The sequence below is a fragment of the Octopus sinensis genome, linkage group LG25, assembly GCF_006345805.1.
Source record: "Octopus sinensis linkage group LG25, ASM634580v1, whole genome shotgun sequence".
Taxonomy (NCBI): Eukaryota; Metazoa; Mollusca; class Cephalopoda; order Octopoda; family Octopodidae; genus Octopus; species Octopus sinensis.
This window is the reverse complement of record NC_043021.1, coordinates 17,867,008-17,892,507: the sequence shown is the minus strand read 5'-3', so window position 1 is coordinate 17,892,507 and position 25,500 is coordinate 17,867,008. Positions and strand designations below refer to the sequence as shown.

At 35.8% G+C, this 25,500-nt stretch overlaps 1 protein-coding gene across 5 annotated transcripts in view; it reads left to right on the top strand.

The window, feature by feature from the left end:
* Positions 1 to 2,862: 2,862 nt before the first annotated feature.
* Positions 2,863 to 25,500, top strand: part of LOC115224396 (mediator of RNA polymerase II transcription subunit 13-like) — a 212,252-nt gene continuing 189,614 nt past the window's right edge. For 4 of the 5 annotated variants that reach the window (XM_036513190.1, XM_036513189.1, XM_029795291.2 and 1 more), the window contains exon 1: positions 2,863 to 4,326. In XM_036513190.1, coding sequence (XP_036369083.1) covers positions 4,258 to 4,326 — 69 coding nt within the window. In that variant the 5' untranslated portion in view covers positions 2,863 to 4,257. The remainder of the gene's footprint in view (positions 4,327 to 25,500) is intronic. The other variant, XM_029795290.2, reaches the window with a different exon arrangement.

Here is a 25,500-nt window from a genome sequence, read left to right as displayed (position 1 = left end):
CTCACTCACTCACATACACACATTCATCCGTAGGAGAGAAACAACAGTGCTACTTTAGTTTTAAAAGCGACGAGAGGGAGACGAGACAAGCGAGACGAAGGCAGAAGCCACTAGAAAGGATAATATATATCATCAACTATTTCCTTCCTTTCGCACCATTTTTGACTTTGATATATTGTCGTCCTGCTACTTCTCTGTCTCTATTATCTCACTCTCTCGTTGATCCCTCACTTTATGAACATCTCTCTATTCTGTATCTATATTATATCTAATCACACTCTCTCTCTCTCACACCTCTCTAGTTTAGTTTAGTGAGTTTTATGTTTAAATGTGTGTGTGTGAGTGTTTCTATGTATTTCAACGGCCGTCATTAGTAATTATTGCTTTCTACTAACTTGTACTTTGCACCCTGTTTCATCAGGCAGAAGAGAGATAAAGAAAGAAACAACACACACATAACACACGGAGAAAGTGAAATAACCACAGAAATTCTACAAATTATAAAGATTTCAACAAGAAGAGGAACAATCGTACGTAAAAAGGCCATCCAGTTACGACAACAACAGCAACAAACCAACCCCAAAACGGAACATTATTTGTTGGCGCTTTTCTTGTGTCTACCTTAGAGACGACGACATTCAGACGAGGAGACGACGACGACTTCGTCGACCACGCAGGAAGAAAACACCACACACAGACACACACACACACTCTTCATTTTATATAATATTACAATATATGTATATATATATTCACATGTATATATCTAATCATTATACATAACAGAACACAATCTAATATATATTTATATATATATACACTAATCCGTATATATATATTTATGTAATTGTAATACAGAAGGATATTACTATAACAGAGGATTATTTAAAAAGAAGAAATATTTTAAAAACCACCCGAAAACCGAACTGAAAATTGGATAAAAATCATTTGATGATTATTTAACTCTAATAATCAATCAAAAAGAAAAGTGAAAAAACGGAAAATTATACAGGAGGAAAGAAATAAAAAAGAGAAAAGACCTTCTTCACCAGACACCATTAAAGTGGATTTGTGTGTTTTGTATTTATAATACTTGTTTTATTTAAATTGTTTTTCATCCACACCAGACTGTAAAACCACTAAAATAATCCTCTGATATATAATATATATTTATTTTCCATCTGGTTTCCACAATTGGATCTATTTCTTTATATATATTTAGCACTGTATACTGTATTATTTCCTCTAACCAACATATATCTAGGTATCCATCAATTTAATTAATCGTTATATATATGTATATATAATATATATATGTGTATATATATTGGTTGAACACACCAAAGGAGTATTTAAATGTTTTATTTTCACCCTATTTTCTCGTCTATTGTTTGCTGAGAAGTTGGAAATTTTTTTTCTGTTTGAGGAAGTTGTTACCGTCTGACGATCGTCGTTGTCTGCTTCATTGCTGACCGTCACCGCATGAAACTCATCACTTCACCATCAGCTCTTTTAAAACACTTCTCTTCCACAACATAAACGAGGAAAAACAAAATATTTATACACATACACACACTGAAACACACACATATATATATATATATAATATAATATACACACACACACGTTTTATATATATCATAACTGAACACATTGTCCGACTTTAAAGGTATTTTATCCCGGCTGAAGGAGAATCGATGGTGAAATAGCAATAGAGAGAAACGTGAATTATTCAGCTGAAAAATATATACACACACCAGAAATATATGTAATACAATATATTATATTTGTGTAAATGTATATGTACCAGTATAAATTTGTACACCCTCTCAAAGACATCTTTAAAAAGGATTAAACAAAAGAAATGTCGGCGACCAGAAGAAAAATCTTTTAAACATATCATAAAAAGGATTTATTCGATCACATATTTGTTTCTCTCTGTGAGTACGTGTGTGTATATATATAAAATATATATACACAGTAATATAGATATATATATATACATATATATATATATATACTTTACATATGTGGAAGTTTTGGAGTATTATTTGAAATTTTTCTCATACAATGTTCTGTCAAGAAAGGAGAAAAATTTTGCCACCACAGATCCTTGTATCCCACATTTGAGATATTATTTATATTAATTAATTAATAATAATAATTAATAATTGTTGTGGTGAAAGTAAAATTATTGAAGGAAGAAAAAAAAAAAAATATATATTAGATATTTTCAGTGTTGAAAGTTGTGAAGGAAAAAAGATTAAATACTAAGTCCTATATATTATACAGTTGTGAAATAATTCTCTCTCTCTCTCTCTGTCTATAAATTATATATTTGATTTATTTCCATGTGTATATAATAATAATAATAATATATATATAAATATATATATCTCTGTATGTACCGGGACAAACGGTTCAATGTGATGATGATGAAGAAGAGGAATATTAAGCAACGAAACAGCAACGGAGCAATATTTATTGTCAAAAAGGAACAACAGTCAATACAGATTTGAAAAAAAAATCCAAGAGAGAAAAAGAAAAGAAATTAACCTATGTAATAATTATTTCTTTCACGGGAAATTAGCCTGGATTTTACCTCATATATATATATATATATAACAATCCATTATATATTTCAATATATATATCTGATATATATATACATACATATGCCATATGAACCTATAAATATAGCTATATATATTTAAATATAATATTTCGACACGATTTTCTTTTATCAGTGTCGTCATCCATTTATGTAAAAAAAAAAGAAAAAAATTCTCATATCCCTCTCTCTCTTCTATCTTCAAGTGTATATAAATTTATATATACATATATATTTATTTATATATATATAATAATTACATAGTTTATCATCTCTGCTTCAGGGCGATTCATTGTGTATTTTTATTTTTCAAATAGGATCCTTTATTAATTTGGAAATTTTCTCTCTCAGAGGTCGGAAAGAAAAAGAATATAAAAAAAAAAACACTCAATTCCTCAAAGACCAGACCTTTTTAAAAATTTATAAAAGAAAAACCCAGAAAAAGTGGTGGTTTTAAGTTGTTACTTTTGGAAACAGTGATGCCTACTCCCAGACACCACGATTATCATTATTATTATTATTCTTACCATTATTGTTCTTCTCCTTACTATTCTTGCTACGACAACCTTCGACGATCTTGTGTGATGTTACTAGCATCACCATTGCTACTAGATCAACAAGAACAGATTTAAAGGAACCATCAAAGGAGAAAGAAATACCTTCCCTTCATCCTTTTAAAAACACCCCCATCCAGGAACCCACTAATATATATATATATCTATTTATTTATATATATATATATATATATATACACACACACCCCACAACACATCACACTTTAGACTTTTGTGTGTCTGTGTGTGTAAATCTATGAAATCCTCCTTTCTTCACTTTGTGTATATAGATAGATGTGTATATATAATTACATAGATTTATTTATATAAATATATATATATGTATGTATGTATGTATTACTATATAAAGACACACATAGACACGTGTGAGTGAATATGTGTGTGTATAATAATAATAATATAGTGTATGATAAGCTGTACTGAAAGTGTCTGGTCGACATCAATTTTCATACCCCCCTCCCCTAATCTCCATTCTACAATAGGTCAAAAAAAAAAAAAAACCTGATTGTTACAACAGCAATTAAAAGAGCGAACTAATTCTCAACCAGACGATCAACATGTAAAAAATAACAGTAATATATATATATATATATATATATATATACATACATGGATATATGTTATAGAATATAGTATATGTATATATATTTGTAAAGTATCTATTTATTGTGACTCTAAATTGCAGAAAAGAGATCGTTTGTCATTGAAAAAAACCCCCCATTATAAAGCTAACATTTTATATGCATAGATCTACAAGTGTGTGTAATATGTATATATTATATATTACATGTATGTGTATATAGATGTCTAAATGTACATACATGCATATCTACACACCGGTGTACGACGTACAGTAGTCTACTGTTGATATTTCACCCGTTTCCTCTCTCTCTCTTTTACTTCCCCCTTATTTCTTCCTTCCTTTCCTTCCATTCTTGCACCCCTACACAATACCCGACAGTTTTTGTCAATTTTCACGTGGAAAGTTAAATTTACTCCAAATCAAGGAGCTCTGCCCTGGCCCTTCTCGCCAGAAAGAAAGCCAACCAGGAGTTGTGAGATGGAGTGACAATGAGTCACCCTAGTCCTGCGGGAAACGGCTGTTCTCTTGAAGATTGCTACACCAACCTTTTTGCTCTGGTAAGTACCCCATAACCTACATAATTTGCTTATTTATGTGTTTTTATCATCCGCCACCACAGACATGTGTACGGTTTCATGTATTTGAGCGTTCACATGTCTAAACAATTTCTCTGTCTGTGTGTCTGTATATATACTATCCTGCCCATATATATATTTGTATATAAATATGTATGTATAATACTTTATGGTTTTATACAGAGTCTATCTGTTTATATATTTATTTATATTATATACAGGGCATTATTTCACTCTAACTTACTTGATAAGATCTTATGAAGATTTTATCCTATTTTTAAATTGTTTATATATTTACAAAAAATTGTATACCACTTTGTCTATACATTGATGTTTATATATATATATATATGTATCTATATGTATGTATGATGTATATATATGTATGTATGATGTATATATATGTATGTATATATATATGTATATATATGTATGTATATATATATGTATATATATGTATGTATGATGTATATATATGTATGTATGTATATATATATGTATGTATATATATAATGTGATGACTCGCAGTATTCTGTGTTTTAGCAGAACATCCAACTTTAAGTGGGAATTTTGCTATTAATACTGCTTCTGTCTCTGATATATATATAACTCGATCTGTATATGTACTATCCTGTCCGTTTTATATGTATGATTATATATGTTTGTCTAGTTTGTCTTTCGGCTATGGTCTTATATATATATATATATATATACATACTTACAAACTACCTGGTGTGTGTGTGTCTGTGTGTGCGTTGGTATTTGCTACCTTTGTTCCTCCTTCGCTGTTTTTGACAGCTTTTCTGACATGAGTTACGTTTTCTTTAATATAACTTCCTCTCTCCAGGAAAATATGTAATCGCAAAAATGAGGTGGGGTGTGTGTGTGTGTGTGTGTGTATGTATACACACACACACACACACACACACACACACTTGTAAAATATTTCATATGTACTTATCTGTGTGAAATTAACAAGTGTGGTTGTGCGTGTATGTATATATGTATGTATGTATATATATTTTAAAAGTATTCTCGTATATATGATATATAGTATATCCACGCCCACAAATGCATATGTAGTATACATATGCATATATCTTTATGTATGTATGTGTATATATATATATCTTTATATGTATATATAGTGGGATAAATGGCAACGCACGAAACACTCAGTCCTTAAGTCACTCTGGTACTTCTGCTAAATATTGATAAAAGATATATATACATGTGTGTGTGTGTGTTTTTCTATTTTTACTTGTTTGTAACCCCAAATCCCCTCTTTGTATATGTGTATAAACACACACACGCACAATGTAGTTTATCAAAAATGGCTTTTTATGTACCAAATTCCTTCAACTATTTTCGTCTTTGACCTTCCTGTTTCTCTTCCTTCGAAGCAGGTTATTGAGAGATCGAGTCTTAAAAATACGCGCGCGCGTGCGTATATGTATATATGTGTGTGTGGGTGTGAGAGAAAATGTGTGTTTGTATGTTTCTATCCCCCCTCCATCCATGCCAAACTCGACCGAACCAATATCACAGTTTTTTAAAAAAAACTTCATCTTATGACACCTGTTTACATATAAACTCTCTCCTTTTGTCTTTGTATATGTTTATCAATGCTGACACCACTATTATTATTATTTGAATACACTGCTTGTTGAAACCTGTTCAGTTTCCCAGCTGTCTTCGTCAATACCTTTGTGATATAATAATAATCGTCCTATCTTATTTACTTTCAAATCTCTTTCGATCCATCTCGGTCTGCACTTCACCTTTCATCCCTTACTCTCGGTTTTAAATTTTTTATCTTCAAATTTTCCATTTATACGTATGTGTATGTACATGTGGTGTGGCTGTTGTGATTGTGTGTGGTGGTTGTGTAGTTTCCCAGATCGGTAGTTTACACCATCTTGAACTATTTTTAAAATTTTATATTTTAAAGTGTATCTCGGATTACATTATTTAATGCGGTCACGGACTGCTCTTTCTGGCATGTCGAGTTGTTATTACGCAGAGAGGCACATTCGCTGTGTCGTGCGTGTGTGTGTGTGTGTGTGTGCTGGGCATTCGTGTAATGGAAAAACCATTTCCCATCATAAGGTGGAAAGAGTGTCAAATCGAATAATCTGTGTAATATATCTCTCTCACTCTCTCTATTTTAAAGTGTGATTGCATGTGGATATGGATATATATACACCGTCGAAAGATCATGTTATGAATTTGCATGTTTATCGTACCTGTGGCTTATAGTGTTTAGAGTGCAAACAGCCCAGAAATCTGGTTAAAATCTAGAGCAAAGAGAAGCAGAGTAGTTAAACGGCGAGCGGGGGGGGGGACTTTTGTGAGGTTACGCATTCTTATCTCCCTTTGTTGCATACCTCTTTGTTGGAGTCGAATTTAGTCGGCTTTCACCGCCGCCATCACTATCTCGGCATGCTTTGGTATTTTTCTGAATTGGAAAGGGAGGGATTCTTTTTTCCTTTCATAAAAGGGCCGTACCTATGGCAGCAGCAGCAGACTCACTCGGAGGTGAGGCGACTAAAAAGCTTTAGCAAGACAATCAATCTTAAGTTCAACGGCTGGAGGAGAATAAAGTACAGAGAGAAGGAAATTCTCTGCAGAGTCCGACCTTCTTGTTAAGGCAAAGACTTCGGCGTGCGTGGTGAATGGCGATGGGAAGAGAATTGGTACCGGGTGGAGAACGGGTAAATGGCGGTGGCACAAAACCAAATTCCGAGGTGCAGAAACCACTCTATCAGCGATAGAAAAGACAGAAGAAACTGTATGTCTGTGGGTGACTGGCTGGAGTGTAGCTCCCCCCCTTTTTTACATGCCATCCTCCCTGGATGGCATGTCAAAACTACTAAATCTGTACGTTTAACATATCCACGCAATTAACACAGCTGTATATACAGTAGTCTGTTATAAACTACTACATCTATTTGTTTATATATCTACTTGTTTATTCTAAAATCACTCCAGTGATCGTCGTGCCTCTCTCTCCAGCTCAGATCAGGCAGTTCTGATCTAGAAGTCATTCCAGTCGTGATCTTCCCATCTTTTCATCAGACATGGTATACCTAGCACCATATTATCCAACGCGGTCTTTTTTTTAAGACATTAGGATATAGTTTGAGAAAGAGAGAGAGAGATTTGTCTGATATTTCTAGCAAGTGGAGATAGACGTTTCATTAAAGTTCCGAGATATTTTCCTCTTTTATTCATACATGTTTCTTAAGACTACGTAAAGTATTGTCCCCCGTCGTCCTGTGAGTAGGTTACTCCATTACGGGTCCCGGTTGAGCATTGTTGAGGACTAAAGTGTTTTCTGATTTTGATGAAGAGAACCGGTCTTTAAGATGGTGTCTTTGTGTTAAGGAGATGTATTATCCAGGAGCTTATCTATTGTGTTACTGAGACCTTCCATCTAAAGCGATTGTAAGGGTACGATTTGTGTGTGTTTAACATTTAGGGGCGTATCGTTACAATAGTGTCCTCCTGGCACGTGCGGTGATTGTTGAAGGAAACGAAAATTGGTATGACCCCATTGAAGAATGCTTTCGAGGTATTTTGATGAAGACGATGCGAAATTCGGCGCGAGATGTCTAGGTTGCATGTGGAGAACGATTTGATGCAGAAGGTTAGGGAGGAATGAAAAGATGGCATAATGTAGAAAGGAGTGGAAGGGTGTCGTTGACGAAGGTGATGATAAGTAGGTCGTTTGTGTACGAGAGGGGGAAAGTGTGTGTGGGAACGGGGCGGATTGAGCCCTGGGGGAAGATACAAAGATTTCATAATGCGGGTCAGAAAGAGCTCCGTCAGCATATGACGCGGTTGCGAGATCTAACAGGAAGCCACCGCGATTCAAGAGACAAATGAACGGATGTGCATCGGTACATAACGTACAGTTTATAATAAAGTTTTCAGCTATTAATGATTATATATATATATATATATATATATATTTTTTTTTTCTTCTGCCATTTCTGTATGTGGGACTTATTTTTTTGCAAAAGGAGGTTTGGCTTTGTCTTTCTTACCCAACACACACACACACACACACACACTGGCAGCAAGGGAAGCAGAGAATGGTCGGATTATATATCCCTGATGTAGTAAACTTCTAAATAATCATCGTTAATTGATGCTCCTTTCATTCTATTGATACTGGTGAAGTGGCTGTGTTCCTCCCCACTAAATCTTCCATGCCTGTCCTGCTGCCCATGTTGTTTAGTCACAGCTCTGATCAAGTAAACCTATAATCGACGACATTCCAATCGTGACCTTCCCATCTTTTATCTAGACATAATGTATCTAGCACTTAACTATATTGGCCAACCCAGTCTTCCGCTTTTGAAACATGAGGGTACGTTTTATGTGAGAGATTTAGATTTAGCTGATATTTCTAGCAGATGGAGAGAGCGCATAGAGGCTTCAAAACAAGTTTCAGATTATTTTGCTATCTTTTATTCATTCGTCACCATCTCCTCTACAATCATCGTGTATACATATAATGGCGGTGCCCCAGCATGGCCACAAGCTTGTGAGCTGAAACTAGATAGATAAAAAAAAAATGTGTGTGTATAATATACATATGTCTATATGTATGTATGTATATAGCTGCGTGTGTGTTTATGTACGTTTATATATCATATATTTTTTCATATGTATATATGTACACGTGCATATATGTATATAATGTATTTAGATATGTAATGTGTTTATATATCAAGTGCAAATACTTATAGGTACGTGTATATATAAGTATTTGCGTATATACACACACGCATGTATATATGCATGTTTATATGTATAGGTGCATATCTGTGTATATATATATGTGTATACATGTATATATCTACATAAATGTATATGTGTGTGTGTGTGTGTGTGTGTGTGTGTATATATATACACACACACACGTGTACTATTATAACTGCTGACTGACTAAAGCCTTATAGAATGCATTAGATATATGAAAAAAAGCCCAATATATATATATATATATATATATATATTTGTGCATGTGAGTGTATGTTTCTGACTCCCTCTTTTGACATTGTGTCAGTTGTATTACTGGTATGCAAGCAGTGAGGTTCGTTTCCATCCAATTTTCTGCAAAAATACGACCTGGACGTGGGGAAATATTACCTTGTTTGGAATGAGATAGTTGGCAACCTGCGGTGTAATCTGGCTGTTGAAAAATTTGCCTCAACAAGTTCCAATTGACACATGCAAGCATGGAAAAGGGATATTAAAGCAGTGATTATGATGTATACTAATTTGTGAATATACACACGTACACACTTATGTGTGTATACAAATATTTTCATGCATATGTATACACACACACTTATGTATGTATACAAGTATGTGCATATATATAATATATACTTACATGTACTTATGTATGTATACAAATGTGTTCATATATATATATATATGTGTGTGTGTGTGTATATATTGATATGAATATATATTTGTGCATATATGGAAGTGCGTAGCCTAGTGGTTAGGGAGTTGCACTCATGATTGTGAGATCGTGGTTTCATTTCTTGGACCAGTTGGTGTGTTGAGTTCTTGAGCAAAACTCTTCACCTCGCGATATTCTGTCTCTTTGAAACTTGATGTGTGGTACACCTTGCACCTGTTCAGGTAATATCAATTTGATGGAAGGAGTGTGCTGATGTACAGGACATACATTTGATCACTATGAACAAACCATTCTGTGCAGATCATTCAGCCAAAACTGAATGCTCATACGTCATCTTCAACAGGAGATTCCATCATATTTATATAAAACAGCTACTCAACATAGCTTTTATATCACCTTAAAGATATCCGTGCTGGCGGCACATAAAAAGCACCCACTACACTCACGGAGTGGTTGGCATTAGGAAGAGCATCCAGCTGTAGAAACACAGCCAGGTCAGACTGGAGCCTGGCGCAGCCTCCTGGCTTCCCAGACCCTGGTTGAACTATCCAACCCATGCTAGCATGGAAAATGAACGTTAAACGATGATGATGTTTGGTGCTGGCTTGAACACTGATGTTGTAATGTTTATATGTGTGTGTGTGTGTGTGTGTGTGAAATCTTTGACAGAATTGGGTGCAATGTCCTACTATTCAAATTGTGCAATATTGCAATCTCTAGTAAACTACTGCCCTGGGTCAAGCATTACCTGGCAAACAGAACCCAGCCAGTTCTGATTGATGGAATCCATTCAAGCCCAACAAAGGTCACCAGTAGTGTTTCCCAAGGGACTGTTTTGGGCCCACTTCTCTTTATAGTCAAAATAGATGACATCTCAAGTGTCAATAAGTACAGCAAAATAAGAATATTTGCAGATGACCTCAAGTTTCAGAAACTTATCAATAAAGAAGATGGAGCAAAACTCCTGTCTGACCTGCATGCTGTAATTCAATAGGCGGACAAGCTCGGAATGAGGCTAGATGAAGGAAAATTTAAACTCCTGCACTTTGGAAAAGAGAGTATGTTTAAAGAGCCATATTATCTTCAGGAGAACCACAATGCATGGCATCCAATGATATGAGACCTAGGATTGTTAGAATTGTTGACTCACATCAACAATAAAGGTGATATGGCTCATAGAATGAACTCTTGGATCCTCAGAAACTCTCTGGTCCAGAGAGCCACATTTCATCCTCCTCCTTTATTCCTTCTTTGTATGGCCACACCTAGAACACTGCTGCTTCCCATGGTCTTCCTATACCAAACAAAACATTACAAGAATTGAAAACACCTCGGAGAGCAATCACTGAAAACAATAAAAAGGGCATGATTACTTTCAATTATTGGGACTGCTGAAACTTCCATTTATGCCGTGCCACTATGATTGCTACAGCATTTGCACAATGTGGGGAAAATACCACCAGCACGACCTAAATGACCTTAACATCAAATTCAGAATTCATTCAAAGCGAGGAGCCTGTGCCATGTGTTCCCCTACACAATTCAGACTCACAGCATATAAACACACTGCAATACAATTACTTTTCCTCAACAGGCTTTGTCCTATTAAATAAATCAACAGTAAAAATGATTCTTATCACCAATAAATGATACCTGGATAAGTTTCTTCAAGCGATACTAGACAAGGCCATCTGTACCTGGGTACATCTCTCTGCTCGAATGGGCCATGATACTAGAAAATGACTTAAAAATGGCTTTACATATTCACTCAGGTGATGCTATTGAGCTAGACATGTCTTGGGCTAAGTTTTGGCCAAATCACATTGTTTATATTTACATGTATGTGTGAGTGTATATTTATGAATATATCTATCTATCTATCTATCTATCTATCTATCTATCTATATATATATATATATAGATATGTGTGTGTGTCTTTGATTCCTTGATTTGGTATCACTTGATGTTTTTAAAGATGCATCACTCATACAAGCAGCGTTATTTGTTTCTATTCTTCTGTGGAAACATATCCATCCAGGAGAAATATTACCTTGCTTCGAAACAAGCGTGGAAGAATATGTGTACAAGATAGAATGGAAGAAAGAATATGTGTGTACAAAAAAAATTCCTTCTGCCCATGTAGATATAAAAGTAAATATAACAATATTGATACACATACACATCGATATATATGCACACACATGTGCGCACATATTTTCATGATGAATTTCAATTCTTTGTTAAGACCATTGCTTCCTGTTTGGTTTTTGTTGGTTCTTTGAGTAATGATGATGATCAAAGTTCTACAAGTGCTAGATTTGAAAAATTATCCTACTGGAATATTGAGTAATTTTCACTGAAACTGCTACAGTAAATGTTTTACCTAACGAAAATATCCATGCAAGAAACTCAGAAGTAAAAAGTAACCGCATGTGTGAAGTGAAGTACAGCCACAAACTCGTTGAATCATCATCGTTTTAATGACTGCTTTTCCATGCTTATGTGGGTCGGATGAGAATGTGCTGGGGAAGAGTTTTCTATAGCCAAATGCTCTTCCTGTTGTCAGCCACTAACCCGTTTCCAAGACGCATAATATCTTGCATTCTGTCTGTCAGGCAGCAAACAAGCTGGATGTGCATTCTGTGGAGAACTGGAAACAAGCACTGAAATGGACCTTTTGTTTACAAATGTCACAAATAGTGCTAAGGTATGTCAAGCCTGGACAAACTTCTGTAATGCACTGCAAGCTAATCATTTCATTAGTGAATCCAGTGTTTTCGATCCGAGGAGTGAATATAGGAGGGGAAATATGAAATCAATTATACAAACATACACAGCAAACGTATCGCTAATCTTGCTTGGGTCAGGCAAAATTTGTTACCATAGTATTTCTACGACTGGATCTCCTTCCTGTTGCTAACAATCACCTGTTTCCAAGCAAGGTAATATTTCCTCATGGTCAGATGTGTTTTTCATAAAAAAATTGGAAGTGAACATAGTATATCAGTGACATGCATTTTACAACCAGCATGCAATACCAAGAAAAGGGTACACACACACACACATAACCATTATCATCATTTACCATTCATTTTTCCTGCTTGCATTATATATATATATATATATATAACTGGTTTATTTTAGTTTGTGTCTTCAAATCCATTCTCAAAACTTCCATCATTCTGGGGCTATAGCTGAACACATCTGTCCAAGGTACCAGTAGCTGAAACTATGATTGAGAAATGAGCCTCTTATTCACACGTTCAAGCCTGCACCTACATTGCATAAATATTAGAAAGAAAATCTCTGTTAACTCAAACTCAACAAATTACAGAATTTTCTTCAAATTACCAATGTCATATCTCGATTGCAATGGAAGCCATAGGAGTTGTAAACCTCATGAATCAAACTGCTTCTTGGGTCATACAAGTACAACACTTTCTGGATGTTTGGCCCTCTGTTTACAAGTAGCTATTGCAAATACAGTAAATAGTGTACATGCACTAAAAATTTATAGGAAAACAATAGCAGACAGCACAATTCCATATGGAATTCCCCCACTCGGTGAGATGAGTGTCTCCAGGAACTTTGCTGATCCAAAACATATTGGTCAAAATTCAACAGATGGAATTACCAATGAAAATAACTGAACTTTATCGTCAAACAATTTTAAAATCTGGCTTTGTGAAGGGAAAGAAAAGAGAAGAGAATGAAAATTCACCACTGTTCATATGATCCTTTGTAAACCAATGCAAAGTACTTGAAAACGGCATTCTACAGATTTTATTCTGAGGATGAAGATGAGATAGAGTATGTTAATGGATTTTAAGAATGTAAAGGACTTAGAAAAGGAATATGGAAAAATCCTTAATGTAAAAGATCAAACTTGAGCGTAATCGGGGATTTATTTACAAATGTAATGTGTGTGTGTGTGTATGAGATTATATATGTATATATATATATTCATATTCATACACACATGCATGTATATGTATAGCTATGTATGTAAATATGTGTGTGTAATATACATGTATATGTACACCTATATATGTGTATGTGCATGCAGGTGTGTATATATGTGTGTGTGTGTGTGTATATTTCCTAATTCCCTTCCTTACATAAACTGTGTTATGAGGTTTGGTGTGTTGCTGTGTGGAGGATTACAAACGTTATTTATTATGTATTTATTTGTTTTGGTTGTTTTTGCTATTTCTATATCATGCCAGATAGAGATAACCTAGATTCATTGCCATTGATTTTATTGTCTTCCTAGCAAACATGTACGTACTGAGGTAGAAAAATCATTTTACTGCAGCAAACTACTCCCCCTCCCCTCTCAATATTAAGAATCTTCCCTCCTACCTTCATAGCCGGCTCCCCCCCCGCCCCACTCTCCCCACTCTCCTTTCTCGCAGTGACAGAGCAAGGAGTGTGTTTGGTGTTGGTTCAGTTGTACAGCATGACTTGCTTTAGTTGTGTGTAATACACCTGTTAGATCTCTTTGTACTAGCAGTTTAAGTTGCTGCCTATTGCATGAATATGTATGTGTGTGTGAAATATTTGGGCTGTGGATCCTAGATAAATTTCTATTGACTTAATAAATTGTTTGTATGTAACACACACTCACACACACACACAGGTGCATGCACATAGTCATTGTAGTTATCTAATGGTGGGACATGAAGGAATTTTAAAACTAGTAATCTTTTACAAAATAGTTAAAAGTCTTGTTCTATTTTACCTATTACCTGTCCAAAACATTTTCACAAGTTTGTCCTAAAATGTTCATGCCTGTTTTCAGACTTTTAGTTAAGCCTTTGTTTCGTGTATTTTGAATAATAGAAAGCTTCCCTTGCATAAATCTCATGTTACTCTGGTGGTCGGAAATAAAAGAAAAAAAAAAGGGAGAGTATATCGTATATGATGCAGGGATGTTTGGAAAATAGGTCCTGTGTTTCACGCATGGCACACAGAACAGGCAAATTGGTTAAGGAGCCTGGATTACTTTTTGCTTGAGCTTTTTAGAAATAACAGCCAATTCCCTTAAATCATATCCTGCCATCTTAAAACAAAAAACATGTTTTAAGCAATTAGTAGTCTTGTATGAAACTTACTGTATGGTCCTCATTCGGGGCTGGGATTTTGTACTGACTGTTATGAAGAAGAAATCTGTAGGAATATTATCATCACAATAAAGATTATTTTTAATAATATGGGAATCTCTAATTAAGCAGAGTTTCTTAGCTACTGCCCTGACCAAACTAGTTGGCTATGTGTACAGTATATTACTATTCCCCTTTGATTAGATTCCAAACTCTGATGTTCTAAAGACAAGGGGTTCTCCTATATCAGTGAAATTTTTTGCTCTCCCCTTTTTTTTTACTGTAGTGTTGGACAAAAATGATGGTATTGGGGAAACCCTTTTTTTATTGCCAGTACTACTAAATCAGCTAAAAGACCAAACTTAGAAGTGTCCACCTGTTTTTGCATTACTTTGGTTGCTCTGTGTGTATTCATTAGTGTATTAAATGTTGTCAGTATGATTGACTGACTATCTTGATCGTATTTAATTATTCGTGGTGATTGCCTTGGTCAGTGAGAAAAGACAGTTTTGCTCCAGGTGCAAAAGGTCGATTTACAAAAAGGCTGACCTTCCTGCCTAGAAGCAGGTCGTGCCATTTGACACTAACAATTTTAGAGCGAGAAATTGAGGAAAGAAGACATTGTAAGATGAGATATACTGAAAAGAGACAGAGAAATGGTTAGCTAGAAAGGTTATGTGAGGGTACAAAGAGGTAACAAAGAAAAGTGTGTGAGATTGGGGGAGAAGAGGCGTTTATGATTACTCAACAGTTTCTATGATTGTGTGTGACAGGGGAATCGGCAAAGCAAATAGTAGTGTCTGTTGGTAATGTTTGATAGGCTGCTGGTTAATGACTGAAGCAGTATTGGCTTGTCGATAGGTACAGACATACATGCACACATTACAAATGGAACACACACACACACATTATATATATATATATATAATTTGTTTTAGCCATTAACAAACATTAAGGCCATGTTTAAGCACTGCCTTCTTATATATTTATATATCTGATATGTGCAGACATACACATCTGTATCTCTGTTCAGATACATGTGCATAGACATACAATGGGTTTTATACATAATGCATAACGTGCATACATATTTGCTAATGTTAAACAATTTTGTACAACTCTACTTTCCTATTCCTGGTGATACCTTTTTTTTTCTCGTTTAGGTTCCATTTCATTGACTACTTTTGCATCAATGATAGCCTTGTCCCAAACAGATATTATCATGCTTTCCTAACCTTCTTTACTATTGCTACTACAACTACTTCTTTATAGTTAATCTGTGTTAACAAAGACTTGAGAATAAATACGCCAAACAATGATTGATACTCTATGGGAGTTAATCAACTGGATTCTGTGGACCACGTGGCTAAAACCAATGTGTCTTGCCCTCAAGCAAGGCATATTGTCACATTCTTTCTGCCTGCTTGGTTAATGACATTGTTCCGCCTTACTTCAACAGTTGCGAATTGTGAGCAATGGGACAGTTAATCTCACTCTGAAATCATTTAATTTTCTTAATTCCTCATGCTTTTGCTAGCATCGAAATATGGGCACATAGTAGTTCTGTAGTAGTGCTTCACTATATGTTTACATGCATTCTTGTGTGTGTAACTTATCATTTTACTTCATTGTATTGAGCTTTATTTTTCTATCTGGATTGTTTACATTATATATTTCCTTCATAGTGTGTGTTGTGAAGATCTGTATTTGTGTATAAAAACTGGCGTATATTATATATATATAAAACATTACTTTATATAATAAGGGTTCAGCAAAAAAATTTACTTTACCACACACTGAACTTTTAGAAATAGCAGCCAAAGAATTTAGCTATTTCCCCTACTATAAGAAGAATCTCCCAGACAATGTATACTCAAAAACAATTCACACACACACACACACACACACACACACACACACACCACACACACACACACACACACACACACACACACACATATATATATATATAATATATATATATAGTTATTGAATGCAGTAAGTTGGTAGAATCATTAGTGCTTGGACAAAATGCTTATCGGCATTTATTTCTTTTTCCCAGGCACAAAACACTTTGGACTCTATTGACCAATATATATTCTTTTCCAAGACATTAGAATGAAAGTTGGTTACTGTATCTACTAGGTCTAGTGACTATGTATAGGGCTTGTTTGCAACTCTGATCAAGGAAACCTATGGTGTTCCAGATATGACCATCCTATTTTTCCCAGACATAGTGGTGTAGTCAGAAGGTGATATGGTTGCTATTTCTAGCAGGTTCAATGACTATATTATCTTGTTAAAAACAGGTTTTATTATGTTTGTGTTGTTGAAACTATTAAACACGACTGAACTTCTTGTATATATGAACTGTCTATGTGTGCTACATGTATGTATATGTGTAAATGTTTGAATGTATATGCTTGTGTGTATTTAAGTGACACACATATTCCATACACAGACCTATATAATTTATGTATAGGAAATGCACACATACATGCAGACATCTATATACATATATATATCTATACAGTATAAGCATGTGCTGTGTATGTATGTATATAATGTTTATAATTATATGTGTATATTTATGTATTTACCTCTGTGTGTGTGTGTGTGTGAATACGTGTATAATGGAGGTACACACACATGAAACAATCACATTGAACCAGGAGATATCAGCAAAGCCAGGCAAAATCCATCCTCCATGACCTAGCTGGTTTGGATGTTGTAGTGTGAATCCTTTTCACTTATGGTAATTGTCTTTACAGCCATTTCAATGTACACCCATTGTGTTGTATAGGTGCAGGCATGGCTGTGTAGCGAGAAGTTTGCTTTCAAACCACATGATTTCAGGTTCAGTCCCACTGCATGGTTCCTTGGCAACTGTCTTCTGCTATGGCCTTGGGTCAACCAAAGACTTGTGGTTAGATTTACTAAGAAGTCTTCTGTGTGTGTGTGTGTGTGTGTGTGTGTGTTACCATCTCCTTACCTTGACTTGTGTGTAATAGTTGTAAACAAGCGCCACTGTCATACAAGTGGTGTCTTTTGCTTCCAATCTTCCATGAAACACGTCTGGTCATATCACCTTGCTTGGAAATGAGTGAGGGTTGGTGACAGGAAGGGCATCAGGCTATAGAAAATTTTCCTCAGCTAATTCTATGCGAGTAGCAAAAGTGGTTGGTAGAACAAGGATGATGAAATGATGGATGTATGTGCAATTTTGCTTTACCATGAAGAACACATCTTATGAAGTAACAGAATGGCGATGTGGAATAATGCTGGGATCTCTTTTGACCCATAGCACCATTACCACTAAAGAAATTAAAGTAGGATGAAGAGTATAGAGTTGACAGACATTCTCCAATTTACATCACTGTGAAAATATGCTGGCTGTGCACTTGAAGTTCATTGCAGTGTGTGTGTGTGTGTGTGATGAAGACAAATCCTCTGACACCTATCTTTACAGGAAGGAATATTACTTCCTATTCATTGTTTTTCAGAGAGTTCAACCAACTCACTGTATTTTCTGCTACTCTTGTTACTTGGGCCTTGGTCTGCTCTGCTTCAGCAGATCTCTGATGTAAGGTGATCTGCACATGGCAATCTCGTATGTCAGTGTATCTAGGAAAGCTACACTGTCCAATGACTTTTTGTAAAGACAGTGAGGTGTAATCTAAGAGAGGAGACAGACAAAGATTTGACTACTCTTTCTAAACAGTCAAGAGGCTTCCTCATATGTTCATTCGACACTGCTACCTGGGTGGTGCCCACATGCACTGTAATTGCTTATAGGCTGACTTGAAACTTTTATATCTTCAGCTTGTTACATGTCTAGTTCATTTACCTTTCACTACTGTCAGATATGTGTGGGTGTACGTGTGTAATTGTATAACTATTTCGTTATTGTTGTTGTTCTAAATTTGGGATGGTATTTCAACAATTGAATAATACCCTCCCTACACTTTCCAGAACGTAACTCAGGTAACTCTGCATGTTTTCAACAGATGTCTTTTAGTGCTGAATCACCCACACAGTTGTTCTACTTTGTACCGACTTTACTCTCAGATCTTTGACCTGTTTGTCTGTCTGCCTCTCTCTCTAGATCGTTGTTTTATACCTGGAGCTGGACCACATAAACCAGCTGAGATCTCTTCACTTATTAACCCTTTCGTTACCAACCCGGCTGGAACTGGCTCTGGCTCAGACTACAAATGTTTTGTTTTCAAAAGTTCTGAATTAAAATCTTCCACCAAACCTTATTCACAATTTATGTTCCTAACACTAGCTTAATGATGACTAAGTTATTTTACTAAATTCTTTGTTATATTTAAAGTAATTGAAAGACACACAGAACATCTCAAAATAAATACAGTAATGAAAGGGTCAAATACCAAGATCATTGAGAAATTTATATACATATGTATATATATATATATATAATACACATAAACATATAAAGAGATGTTGATATATCTGTGTGCGTATGACTATTTGAATCTGTTATGTGTGTGCCCATCTGGAGACTAGAGAAAAGGGCCTCAAATCACCATGGAACCTTGCAGCAGATCAGTGTCCTCCTGTACATGAGGTTATCATCTTGCCAACTTCAGGCTATAGAAAGTGAAAGTTAGTAGCAACAGATTAATAATACTATCTCCCTGTGTATGTTTATTTGTTACATATAAGTATTGGGGTCAATTTGTTCAATTAAACCCTTCAAGGTAGAGACCCAGCATGGCTGCAGTCCAGTGACTGAAACAAGTAAAAGATACACATGCACACACACACACACACACATACTAACGATGTGTTGTAACGAATTAAGGAAAATGTTTAATCCCAGGTCAACCCAGATCGCACAGATTATGTCAACTGCATTCCATTCATGCCCAGCTCAACTGTTTAAGCCTACATTATCCAATGTATTCACCACCTTTTTAAAGATGTGTGATTAGAGGGATGGAGACTTGGCTACAGTTTCTAGTGGCCAGAGCCAGCATGTGGAGCAGCCACTTCTGGCTTGTGTTGTAAAAGTAAATGAATGGTGTTGTGGTGTAATCATGGTTACAGAAGGTTTTTATTATGTCTTTTACGGTGGCTGGTTTTACTGCTTTGTCTCTGACCTGAAACCACTCTGAGTAACCTATTTAATATCTGTTACATTTTTGAAGGGTAGAATAAACCAGATGACAGCTATAAGTTCATATATAATACAATATACATAATTATAGTACATATACACACACACACACACATACACCCCGAAGACCCATGTTTAAAGGTTGATGATGAAAGTAACTGCTACAGGTTATACTGAGTAGTAGTAGTAGTGATGGTGGTTGAGGTGGTGCAGAATGAATGCTGTGTCAGGTTTATTGTTTCAATTCTGGTGCAGTCTGTGAACCACCAAACAGGGAGGGGCAGCTTACATGTGCTGCTCTGCTTGTTAGAGATAACAGCAAAATTCTCTTCAAATCACATCTTACATTTTTAAAATAATAATAATCCTTTCTATGCTTTACGTGCACAAGGCCTGATATTTTGTGTGGAGGAAGATAGTTGATTACATTGTCTGTGGTGCTCGACTGGCACTTATTTCATCAATTTGAAAGGATGAAAGCAAAGTCGACCTTGGTGGAATTTGATCCCAGAACATAAAGCCAGAAGAAATGTCTCTTAGGATTTTGTCTGGTGCTGTAATGATTCTGCCAGCTTGCTGTGTTAATAATGATGATTTCAGATTTATGGCACTAGTCCAGCAATTTTATGGGAGGGGAAGCTGATTACATTGACCCCAGTACTCAACTGGTACTTATTTTATCAACCCTGAAAGGATGAGAGACAAAGTCAGCCTTGGTGCAAATTGAACCCAGAAATGTATCATGGTGGTCTTGGATTCATTGTTTGAAAATGAACGGGATGATCATAACTGGAACACCTTGATTGGAACTTACTGTCTTGGGGTTGGTTTAAACGACAACAGCACTTTGCATGCCTATACCATTTCTATTATTATTCCATTCATATCTGGGATGTTTTATAAGAAAGAATATACTAGATTTTAGTGTTTGCTTTTAGTTTGCTACTCCCTTTTTTGATTCTGTGGTTGGCTTGGCCTCCGAGTGTGTTGGGAGGGGGGTACATTTTTAGTTCTAATTCAAGAATTCACGACTTGCTTTTATTTAACATGCAGCCATTAGTCAGTGAATCTCGGTGAAGACTATTTTTATTTGTGTTTTATTTTTTGTATTGAAGTATTTAGTACTCAGTCATTTTGGTAGTCTAATTGAAAACCATATTGGCAGCCACCATATACTTGACCAGTTGTTGTGATTGGCTTCTTTTTTTTGTCTCATGTGTTCCTTTGATTATTTCCTATCAAATATGTTAAGGGGATGTCCAGAGTATTGAACTGTCCCCATCACTTCTACTAGCACCATGTTATGGTAATGTCTTTATTACTTAGTAGCACTATGACCCAGCGTTGCCGGGTCATAGTGCTAGTGCATGCATATACAGCTGCGTGTGTGTGCACATACATGTGAGTACTGTCCAAATCTCCGACCAATCACATACAGCTAGCTGGCATTCAATTGGCGTATCAAGTTTCGGGCATTTTGATTGGGTTTTGGATAGAAAATTCACAAAAAAGTCACTTCTATTGATTTTTTAATGGGGAAATGTAAAGATGTGCACGACCACTCTTGAACGGTTTTGAATGACCATAGAAAGTGCAAGCCCTCTAACTGAAAAATTGTGGATTTGTATAAAAGACACACACACACAGACATTTTGCCAACTCTGACTTCTGTACTATTGACACCACTGACTTCTCCTTATGTAATTAAGTGATTGTGGTCTACATTAAAGCATATGCATACGCTTGTACTTTGAGTAGGCCTTTATGTTATAACTAGTTTATATTAAAGAATAAAGACATTGTGGGTCGGAATTAGAGTCGGTATAGTTTTACCGACTCCAGCTACCCCTTAATTGTTTCTGACTCTGACTCCATGACTCCAACTCCACAGCCCTGCTTTTAACCATGAACGAAAAACATTACAAGAATGGAAAAACAGAAACAAACTGTGGTGACCCAAGAAAGGACATCCATCTAGCTTCAATCAAGGGACCTACCCTAACCCCTGTAATAGGGAGCTGGCAGAATTGTTAGCAATTACTGGCAATTAAGTTCAATTACTGTAATATATTTTGAGTTCAAATTCTGCTGAGGTTGACTTTGCCTTTTATTCTTTCAGGCTGGATAAAGTAAGTGCCAGTTGAGTACTGAAGCCGATGTACCCTCTCCCCACTCCAAATTGCTAGCCTTTTGCCATATTTTGAAATTAATATTTCTGGCTTTAGTACAGAGACAAACCTACTTTTATAAACGAGGTGGTGCAGCAATAAATTACGTGTTCCACCCATGCCAGCATGGAAGGTGGATGTTAAATGATGATGGTTTAATATTCTCTAAAATCTAATCAGCCATTTATGGATACAAACTCCAAGTTTTGTCATGAATTGAAATATTTCAGAGGAATACCATTGGATTCCTGTAATCTTGGTACTTGATTGGTGCACAGTTTATCGCACCCTCGGAGGAATCAAAACTGAAGGAGACTTAAAAGCAATCTAAATATATAAATAAATGCCTGTGTGCTACTTAATATCACTGTTTTGTACTCTAAGTTTAAATTCCTCTGGGGAAAGTGATAGAATCGGGTTGTAAACTGACTCCTGTCCAATGAAATCTCAGTCCTACTTTAATGGCTTATGAAACATAAACACTGTTTTATGAAACACTATTATTATAATTTTTATTATTATCAAGGCAGCGAGCTGGCGGAGTTGTAAGCATGACGGGCAAAATGCTTAGCGATATTTCATATCTTTATGTTCTGAGTTCAAATTCTGCCAAGGTTGACTTTGCCTTTCATCCTTTCGGTGTTGAGAAATTAAGTACCAGTTGCATACTGGTGTTGATCTAATCGACTGGCCTCTTCTCACCAAATTTTAGGCCTTGTGTCTAGATTAGAAGGGATTATTATTATTATCATTATTAAAGTATCATCACTTATTTATATTTCTTCTCTACAAGTGTACTTTCTCTTTCATTTTCTCCTGTTCTGCTTTTTACTCTTAGAATATTTACATCTCATCTCTCACTCTCTATGCCCCTACCCTTTTTTCTGCAAATACTTGCTTTTTTCTCCAAATACCTGCTTTTATTTTTCCTGAATTGGACTGGCTCCCGTGCAGGTAGCATGTAAAAAACACCTTTTGAATGTGGTCATTGCCAGAACCACCTGACTGGCCCTCGTGCCGGTGTCACGTAAAAGTACCCACTGCACTCTCAGAGTGGTTGGCATTAGGAAGGGCATCCTGCTGTAGAAACTTTGCCAGATCAGATTGAGCCTAGTGCAGCCTCTGGCTCACCAGTCCACAGTCAAACCGTCCAACCCATTCCAGCATAGAAAGCGGACGTTAGACGATGATGATGATGATATATATATTCCTCTCTCTCTCTCTCTCTCTCTCTCTCTCTCTCTCTCTCTCTCTTCACTACTATCAAGTTTCTAGTTTACACTTTACTCCTACCTGTTCCCACTTTTGTTTCGATCACTTCATGAATTCCTACTCTTCCCCCTCCAATCTCACACTTTCTTTATCTCTGGTCCACCCACCACCTCTCCTGTTTCATATCTCTTCACCATATCTTACCTGTCACCATTTCTTGTCATACTTGTCACAAGTGTTTATATATATATATACATAAATATATATATATATATATATATATATAAAATGACCTGTCACGGCCTGAGAAGTAAAATAAGCCACAAAAGACCCATCCCACCCCAGGATAATAATCCTCTCCTTGCAGACAGCACCTAACCATAAACCAGTGAAGCTGAGGTATAAGTAAACTGAATATATTACTGGTACACCACCCCTGTCCTATCACCATGGTGCTGAGGGTTGGAATTGAAGCGTGAAGGGACATAACTAGACATGTCAAGACCATTTCATTTTCTTTCAAGTCCTGTCTATTTTCTTCTTCAATGGATTACAAATTCCATTTTGTTTCCATTTTTTTCTTGTTTAACAATATACAGCGAAATTATAAGGTGTGAAAAAAAAAAGCATGCAAAAAAAATGCTTGCAAATCATTTACATTTAGTCATTCTTATTCATGTGTGGTATATACCCCCCCCCCGCCCGTCTTTCCCCTCTCCCTCCACTGTGTCTGCCTTCTTCTCTATCACCTTTAATTGTTAACTATACACATATATACTACAGTGCAGTAGACTTCCTGTATGAGTGAGCTGGTGGTGGTAGCGAGAAAGATTTGTCTTTTCAAGTCTATTTTATTTGCTGTCCTCCTCAGTAAAACAGCACAGATCAGAACCAAATGACCTTTTCAATTGTCTGCACTATCATTTCCACCTACTCTCCCTCCTCTAGTTTGCTCCTTCAAATTTGAGGGAGAATTTTTATGCTTCTTTCCCCCTAACCTGCCCCTATGCTGTCAGCCATCTTGCTGATTTTCCTTCCTCTGTCCATGTGTGTTTGTGTATGTGTATATATGTGTGTTTGTATATTGTGTAATATCAATATACAATATATATATATGTGTATATATATATATATATATTTGTAGTGGAGGTAGAGATCAATCATGAGTGTTCATTACTCTTGTAATTATTGTGGTCCACTCTATTTTGGGTTAATTAGACTGGAGCCAAATCAATTTGCATTTTTAATTTGCTATCTTACAATGCATATTTATTAAATTTAATTACTATAATATAAATTAATTATATATATATATGTATACTTGTGTACATATTATATGTATGCCCCTACATGTATTATATATGTTTATACATATATATATAATATTGCTGATAACATTAGTTTTCATCCAGTCAACAAAATTAAGCAGTGTTGACCCTAGTTAGTAACTTTGATGGCTGACAGTTTGGGAAATGTAGGGGCTGTAAGCCCTACTTTTTTTCTGAGTGGTGCCTCAGCATGACCATAGTTGAATGACTAGAACAAGTAAAAGATAACACGCACATATATATTACCTAGAAAGAAAGGCAACAATGCCCCAGGAACCTTTTTAGGGCCTCCATGGCTGGTAGCATTTATGAACGAAAAAGTATCTTGCAGATCTGACTTGAATATTTTTGTTGTCAAGTAGGCTTATCTGAAGCACTCAAAGACCAGGTGATGGTTTTTAACTGACCAATGGATAAGTCTACCCACCCAGGTGGGTCACAGTAGGATTCAGTCTTAGATTGTAGAGCGATGATAAATACTACAAGGCAGTTTGTTTGATACTGTTGTGGCTCTACTAGTTTCCTGCCTTGCACTTATTTATGAATACATATCTGTTGTATTGAGTGTGTATTTATATATCTCTATGGTAGGTGCAGATACGGCTGTGTTATTAAGGAAGTTTGATTTGTATCCACATACTTTCTTGTTCAGTCCCATGGTATGAGGCATGCACATATCTGTGTGTGTGTCTTTGGGACGTAGTATAGCAATTGCAAACAAACTTCACCATCATACAAGCAAAGTTGGTTGCTTGCATTC